Source organism: Cucumis melo, chromosome 4 (genome assembly GCF_025177605.1).
Source record: "Cucumis melo cultivar AY chromosome 4, USDA_Cmelo_AY_1.0, whole genome shotgun sequence".
NCBI lineage: Eukaryota > Viridiplantae > Streptophyta > Magnoliopsida > Cucurbitales > Cucurbitaceae > Cucumis > Cucumis melo.
In genome coordinates, this window is record NC_066860.1 from 8,756,544 (window position 1) to 8,765,252 (window position 8,709).

Below are 8,709 nucleotides of genomic sequence, written 5' to 3' on the forward strand. Positions count from 1 at the left end.
TCTAATCATACATTAATTTCATTATTGACCCAAAATGACTCTTATGTCAAATAAAATTATATTTGGATTAATGAACTTCAGGTTCATTATTGCATATATATCAATTACACGAATGTGTCTGTAATATAATTGAGAAGTAAAAGTAGGTAAATTTTCTATATGCACTACCCGCAGAAGTAGGGGTGTACATAAGCCGGGTTGGACCGGGTTGGAGAAAAAATGTGGACCAACCCAAAGTGACTGGGTTGGCAAAATTTGAACCCTATCGGTTCAATATTCAAGGGTCAACCCAATCCAACCCAACCCTAAAACTTCGAGTTGGACCGGGTTGGGTTGGCGGGTTGGTCTTTTTTTTTTTTTAATTATATTGTATTTTAAAATTTTATATTGGTAACAATTCACTTTTTAATTCCATTAAGAAACTAATATCTTGCATACTTAGAAATAATCTTAAATTGAACTCAATTTTATTAGTCATGGCCACATAGAAATGATGAATTGAATTCAATTTGATTTGCTTGGAAAATAAAGAGACTCAGGCAAGTTCAAAACAAGTTAAATTAACATGCCTCAATTAAATTCATGAGAAATCAAAAACTCAAGAACTCAACTTTAATTTTCAAACAAAAACTCAATGCCTTGTACATCGGAGAACCTTGCATGCTCATATATTCAAGAAACAAGGATTAGATTTGCAAACTAAAATTTATAGAATCAAAATCATGCTTTCTTGAAGAAAATTAAAGAACCAAGGCAAACTAGACTTGATAATAATTGGAAATTTCTAAAAAAGAAGCAAACCCATAAGCCCTTTACTTCAAAGAAGTTTACCTCTCCATGGATGACGAGCAGAATTGGCAGATATTTGGATAGAAATTGAGAGATAAAAAAATAGAGAGGGTTTTATTGAGAGAAAATTCTACAATGATTTCCTTTTTTACAAGTGATTGAAGCAAATAAAGACTGAATTAATAAAAATACAAAGCAAATAAAGACTAAATTAATAAAATTACAAGGGAAAGCACTTATTTATAGGCTTCTAATAGCAGTGCAAATTCAACTTCTAAGATTATGGTTAAGGGTGGTATACTGAAGGTTACTTGACAGATTGGTTTTACTAGTTTTACAAACCCCAAAATGCAACAAGCCAAGGTATTTCCACAGTAATTTTCAAAGCAAAAAGAAAAAAAAAAAACAAAACAAACCTTGGGCAAAATGAAGAACCCTTGGAGAGACGCCGACCGGAATGCGGAAGATGAAAAGAAATTGAAGAACCGCTGGAAGTTGAAGCTGTGAAGGCCGTCGGAATCTGAAAGCCGAAGGGATTGCTGGATTGAATGCCAAAGGGATCGTGCGAAGTTGGGAACTTGGGATGCGCGGCCGCGAAGGGAGATGGGCGAAGGGTTGTCGCTTGTCGAAAAATTGAAACAAAAGACTCAATTTAGGTTTTTTTTTTTTATATATATATATACCTATAAACTGGGTTGGGTTGGGTCAACCTGGCCCTTAATTCCCAACCCAGAAACCCGGTCCATCTTTTTTTTTTTTCAATTCTCTAACCCAACCCAACCCAAAACAGAATTTAACCCAACCCAACCCTTACGATTTGGGTTGGGTAGTCCGGGTTGGTCGGGTTACGAAGGTTTTTGAACACCCCTACGCAGAAGATTATATAAAATATATGAATATCATATATTGTTCTTATAGTCAATCTCTCTAGATATGATATCGATTACAACATATACCTTTTCAATTTACTAAATTTCTCTTTGATAAATTTACAAAGATAGTAAAGTATATCAAGACTATCAAATCTTGAAGATGTATTGTTTAGTTTAAGTATAATATGCATAGATTAAAAGGAAACTCAAATATTTCATCTATATATATATATATATATATATATATATATATATATATATATATATATATATATAATGGGTAAAAGAATAATCATCTCTTCAGGAGATTGTAATATGACCAATGTCGGAGACCCCTAGAACCATTTATTTGCTATCAAGTTCAGACACCTTTCAAAATCCAAAGTTTGAGGACATTGATGACAACTACATTGGAATTAATCTCAATAGTGTGATCTCCACTGCATGCCTCCATTACAGCCTTTTATTTCAATAACGACAGGGCACTAAGCAATATATAAACCTAAAAAGTGGGGGCACCAATTCAAGTTTGGATCGATTATTATGCCCTTATAAATTCCCTCACGGTGGCCCTTTCTCCATTTTTCACCAAACCCCAGAAATAAATTCTATCATTTAATATCGATCTCTGATTTGGGCTAAATGTATGAAAGAGTGTAAAGGATTGAAGGGGACGAAGCTGGAAGCTAGCTCCAATCGTTTCGTGCACAATTTGAAGAAAATGTGAAATAGGCTACCGACTGCAAAAATTATGTGATATGTGTGTTGTGAGTTTGATTTTAATTATAAGGTATTTGTGATTTCTTGAATGATTGTATTTACTATTCAATTTTTTCACTTAGTAGGGGCATTTAAGGTATTGTTTCAACAATTTTTTTTCATATTTTTGGATTTTTCTATTTTATCAATTTAAATAAAAAATTGCTATTTATTCAAACTAAACCTTTTAGTTTGCTATTCTTCTTGTCCTCTTCTTGTCCCTTTTTTCAATAGGCTTTGAGATTTCATGAGATGACGCGGTAACTTATGGTTCACCAAAATTTATCATTCAACAATAATCATATAAATGATCTTGAGATAACATAAAACAAAATTCACCATTAAAAAATGACATAAAAACAAATTTTAAATGAAATGTTAGGGTTTCATAAGAAAAATACTGATTATATGACCCTAAATTGAATAGAGGAAAACTATCATATAGAAAATTGAGAGTTTACGTCTAATTACTAAATCAATATCATACTTTCGAGCCATGATTATTTGATAGTATGGAGTTTCATCTCAAAACCAATTGATAATGAAAGGAGTAGCCCATCTATCTTATAACGAGTGTGAGTCCCTTGATTTTTCCAATGTATGACTTTTAACATCTCAACATGCTCCCTCAAGATGATGTCACACCCATTTGGGCTGGACTCTGATACCATGTTTGATAGCGTGGAGTTCTATCTCAAAACTAATTGGCAATGAAAGAAGTAGCTCATCTATATTATATGAAGTGTGAGTTCCCTTAGTTTTTCCAAGGTGGAACTTTCAACATCTCCAACACCGATGGCATTTAAGCTTTTCATTAACAGAACATTGTTTCAAGGCTTCAATTTTTATCCATGAATCTATAATATACTAGTGGTCACATTCTAGCACCCGTGTAATGTGTGTCAAACCAAGGTTTCTAGTTTCTAACTTGAAGATCAACTGATGGATAGATGTTGTGCCTAATGATTATCTCATTAGTTTCTTTTTCTTCTTATGGTCTACAATCCATATATACTATTGAAATGTTGGTCCTCAACTCACAAACAGCAAAGTTATTTTTCACTAAAACTGATCAAACCACCAACAGACTCTCTTCATGGAAAGCTTGAATCTCCTCTACAAAGTTTGCATACATCACTGTTGAAACAGTCAATGCCCCACAAGCCATTTCTCAAAGAATCATGGAAGTCTTATGTTGTTAACTAATTTATTTTTAAAAAAATTATACTTATCTTTTCACAATTTGTTTACAATGGTGAGTTTCTAGCCTAATTCCAAAAGTAAAATCACATGTTCAAATGTTCCTTTTGTTTTACTTACAAATTTTAAATTTTGTTCACAAAACAAATAAACACAGTGTATGTTGTGTAAAAACTAAAAAAAAAAAACACGATTTTATTTAGTTCTGCTTTTGAAATTTAATATTTTAATTCTAATTTTTATATCTGTTAGAAACAAAAATAAAATAAAAAACACTAACCTGTGGACAAATTTCGAAACAGAAACACTCGAGTAGAGAGTGGATAACAAAACGTAAAAGCATTATCAAATGGATAAGTTAGAAAATGAGACATTATCAAATGGATAAGTTAACTTGGTAAAAGTTTGTTTAGATCTACGGGAAATTATAATAAACATAAAAATAGCTTCATTGTCAAACACTTCAATTTTCTCTGAAAAGGGATGTATCATGTAGAGGCAAAAACAAAGGAGAGAAGTATCACTTTTTTCCAATGAAATTTGAAACCCCAAAAAGATGGCATAAACCATTCATTAATACATCTTATAACTTGGCCCTGCTTGATTGAATAAGAGAAGCAGCACCCAATTTTAAGCTCAAAATTATGGAATTTATGGAAATACAACATCCTTCAGCACAACTTATCCATCCAAAAGTTCTACTGATCAATTCCAACCAAGAAACCATATTATATTCATCTTATAATCATAACTGAGGTGATTGATATGTAGTACATTTATTTTCACAAGAAAAATTCATTATCTACAACGAGCAGCATTCGACTTTCAATCAAGTTCTCCAAGTTACGCGCTGCACATTTCAAGAGTAGTGACGTCGACATCGGTTTTTATTTTTCTTTTTTCCCCTCTCGGATGAACTTTCCAATTAACAACTCCTTTTATCTTCTAGATATGCAGGGCTTGGAAGATGAGAATACCTGTACAGATTGACCACCGAAAAGAGTGTAGTGCAACCGTAAATCTAACTTTACACAGAGTCTAATGCACCCACTTGTTGACGAGCAAGATATTTCTCCCTTCGTTCTTTCTGAACAACCCAAAAATGAAGATCATAAGAGTTCATGACATCGACATAGGAATATAACAACTTAAACACTCCAGATCAAGATCATCATACCCATTCATCTATCACAAGACCTTCACCCCCTATAACCTGAGGACCTGTTTCTACTGGAGGTTTCTTGCGCGCTTCAAGTGCAGCCTCGGCTTCAGCCAATTGACGTTTCAGCTTTTCAAGAGCCTAAAATATCAAAATGTAGTTAAATTGGACCTCTGTCTCCAATATAGACGAGACCAAGCAGTGGGTTCATTAATTCACTTACTGCACTAGGTCGCTCTGGATCTACAAATACAACCCGCAAAATCCGCTCAACAGTGACCTGGTCCTTCTGTTCTTCAAACTGAACATTTTGCAGAACATAAATGCATGCCATCGACAAGTTTGGCAAAAAATTCAATTTTCACAATGTATTATTATTCACTCAGTGGTTGAACACAAATGTAAACCAAGTTGACTTCTTGAGGTGAGGTAATAAATTAAAGTACTACCATACAACTTCAAACAATCGCAAACAAACTTATTAGCTTATTTCAGCTTCTACCACCGAAGAAATGTCCATTGCAATTTAGTGCGCTGATTTAGGTGACAATAGAACCTACAAACTGGAGATGCTGTTTGACAAAAAAAGATCACACTAAACAACATTGGCAACATGGAGGTAACTAAAAGAAGTGCAAGCTAGCACAATAGAAACTTTTAAGATGCCAAATAATACATAAAAAATAACAAAAAAGGAGAAACATGGACATCTTTCATAATGGAAAGCCAGAGAAGTTTATGTTTAAGAAACCAAAGTAGCATAGAGGGAGGCATAGAAAGTCGGAAGCCCAATTTAAAATGACACTCACCAGCTCGGGTGCGTATTCTGTTCCTCCTTTCACTTTAAGGCTCATGATCTTGAACTTAATTTTGCTCTTCTGGTCCATTGGCCTTTCATTGTTCTCGGGATGCTCTACAAATCTGAAGACTGTTTAAGAGATGAAACAAATGAACACTTGTGCTGATGTTGATCACATATCATTACATTTAAAGTAAGAAAACCATGAAAAGGGAGAAACGAAAGTACACTTGTGAATTGAAAATACTATCATTACCACACGCAAAAACTGTTCAACAGGAAAAAGAGAAAGATCATGACAACCAAAACATTACCAGTAGCAATAAAATTTTCTCCAGGAGCAAGAATGCCACCAGGAGGCCGCATATAACAGCTCTTCGGAGCTGTCGTTTGAAACTGAAGAAAAAGTGCAGAGACCATTTAGAATGATTTACACACATTCTAATTAATTAATCATAGAATTGAAGATTTCACATTGGTTTGAAATGACATTCAAACAAGTATGCAGTTCACCAGCCTTTTACCTTTCTTGCTGGTAATGTCAATAGGAAAATCAAAACACAATAACTCCAACGATCTAATTGATGAATTAGTTAAAACTTATAATGATTCTTCAAAGAAAGAAAAAACGAAAAGAGTGATTGATATAAAATCATACCCAGTATCGGATAAAACCTTCAACAAATTTTAACCAAGGTGGGAACAAAGGTACCCTATACTACCTTGGTTCCTAACAATACCCCTTTTCTGGAAAAGTTGATGTCCCAATGGTACTTCAATCGGCCACACCCAATCAAAACCTTCCACTGGTTCCACTTTGAAATGTGGACAACTGAATTTGATCCCATTGTTAGGTACTTAAGCACTCTAGAGAACCACACCCCAAAAGCCAGCTGTTGGGGTGGGAGAGTCAAGCCATTTAAGTACTACATTGGTCATCCCATTCTAAACAATATGGGACAAAGGCATCCCATATTATCTTAGTTCTTAACACAACTTTACAAGAAGCTGAAAACAATTTTGAATGCAAATTTTCACAAAATAGGATGATGAAGCCGGCTCCCCGGACAAAATATACTAAGAGAAGCAATTTTTTAGATGGATTCGCAGAAACAATCTTTATCTTTTAATAAAGTACCCAAAAACATTAATTACCCGAGAAAAAAGAACAATAATTAACATGCATGGAATTTGAGAAAAGTACATGGAAGAACAGAATCACATGCATTAATGTTTGAGTTAAGCGTTTTCCGTACGCTTGGCTTGTTGGGACTTAAGAAGTAAGAAATCAATATAAGAATAATTGAAAGAACAAAAAGTGAAAGTAGGCCTGCAATGGAAAAATGATTAAAGTAATACCTTGAAAGCTACATGGGATCTGCTTGTATTCTTCATCCTGATGGCGCTCTTTACCTGTTTCCCGGGTTCATCTATAGGGAAAAAAACAAAACCATCAAACGAAACAGAGCTGAACAAAACAGAGCTCTTTACCTGCTGCTTGTATACTAAACAATAATTCCGTACAGTTTCCCCTGCTTCAACTCGCAAATGATAGCAGGAAAATCCGAAGAGTAGGACAATTATATAATTGAATTCAGAAAAGTTAAATATTCGAATTCAAAAGAAAACGAGTATAGCTTCGACTCGCATTATCCAGATAGAAGATTATCATCCACCTCCTCGAGTTTGCAACATCCAACAATTTCAAATTATAATTAAAACAATATGATTAGAAAAACACCGAAACGCCTCTCCATTGGATATATAAATCTAAACAACTGCAAAGGAGAAGAAAGAGAGAGAAGAACAACTTACAAGGAAAGAACAAAGAATTGTTAGGATCAAGACGGAGCCTACGTCGAGGAGGCAAGAGCGACTTGGCCACAGAGGAAACCGTCTTAGAAGAAGATGAAGCTTTCATGTTGTTTCTGTCGCTAGGGCCATGAGTAGTATGGTGAAGGTTGTGAGTGGAGGAGGAAGAAGAGGAATTAGTATTCCCTGATTGCCAAATCGGACAGAGCCTGAAGAGCTTGACATCGGCGTGTGACTTGGGACGGTCGGCAACGGCCATGGTGATGAATGAAGAGTATCACATTAAAATAATTGGGGGGGGGGGGGGGGGGGGGGGGAGAAGTGGAGAGTATTGTGACGGAGGGAGGAGGGAGGAGGGAGGAGGGTGGAGGGAGGAGGGTGGAGGGTGGAGGGTGGAGGGTGGAGGGTGGCGGAGAGAAAGCGGAATCGAGAGAGAAATGTAAATAGGAGGGAATATGGGTTTGATGTCCGTGCAAAGGGTAGACACGTGGGGGACGTAGGATGAGTGTTGACAGCCAAAAGAGGCGTTCGTGCAATTATTACGAATCCGTGCTTTCCCTCTGAGTTGTAATGAGACGGAATTATTTGGAATAACTATCACACGCGTTTTTAGGAACCCTCACTTCCACCCACCCCTTCCCTTTTTTCTTACTATCTTAAACCTCCCTTTTCCATCCCTTTCCTATAAACTTAATTACTTTTGCTTCTACTCAACTAACAACTTATTATTATATTATAATCATTTATCTCCATAATTATTTGTTCTAAATCATTACATTTTTAAACTACAATTTATTTTGACCATTTTCTACAAGTTTTAGAGGCTTAAAAGTAGTTATATTTATAACCATTTTTTCTTTAAAATACAGATTCTTTGTGTTTGCCCCACAAGCGCTTTAATATGTATTCATGTGGACTATGTCATGTTTTATGATCCAATGCATACAAGCATGTGACAGTTATGAGGCGAGAGTGGTCAACTTTAGAAGCCTAAGACCAAGTGTATGAAGATGTAATTACTTTTTGGTTTATAGGTCAAACTCGAGCTAAGGTTCATACGTGAAAATGATGCTCAAATAATAATATATGTTGTAATCATTAAATATCCAATTTGTGGGAGAACTTGAGTGGGTGAATCATTGGGATTCATGCAAAGTTCCCTTTTTAGTTGTCATCGAGTCCAAAACTTTGAAGTCGTTGCAATTCTAATTGTTTAGAGGTGATCAATTTGCTAAGTAACATTGTGGTCAATATTATGGATGTTTACTAAAAAAAGATTGATCCAACTCAAATTGAGTTGGATTAAGTTCAAATAAATA

The 8,709-nt window shown here is 35.0% G+C and overlaps 1 protein-coding gene across 1 annotated transcript; it reads right to left on the reverse strand.

Annotated features, from left to right (window-relative positions):
- Positions 1–4,130: 4,130 nt before the first annotated feature.
- On the reverse strand, positions 4,131–8,071 carry LOC103494990 (vesicle-associated protein 4-1). The gene is made up of 7 exons (XM_008456403.2): positions 7,394–8,071; positions 6,938–7,008; positions 5,893–5,974; positions 5,589–5,707; positions 5,003–5,080; positions 4,798–4,920; positions 4,131–4,707 (listed from the first exon to the last, which is right to left on the reverse strand). Exons 1-7 carry the CDS (start codon positions 7,647–7,649, stop codon positions 4,648–4,650), a joined length of 789 nt encoding a protein of 262 aa, XP_008454625.1. The 5' UTR covers positions 7,650–8,071; the 3' UTR covers positions 4,131–4,647.
- Between the last annotated feature and the right edge of the window lie 638 nt (positions 8,072–8,709).

Coding starts and splice junctions, on each gene's coding strand:
- LOC103494990 (XM_008456403.2), bottom strand. CDS start 7,649: ATGGCCGTTGCCGACCGTCCCAAGTCACACGCCGATGTCAAGCTCTTC. Junction 7,009..7,393: donor CAATTCTTTGTTCTTTCCTT/GTAAGTTGTTCT, acceptor TTTTCCCTATAG/ATGAACCCGGGAAACAGGTA. Junction 5,081..5,588: donor CAGAATACGCACCCGAGCTG/GTGAGTGTCATT, acceptor CAAAATGTTCAG/TTTGAAGAACAGAAGGACCA.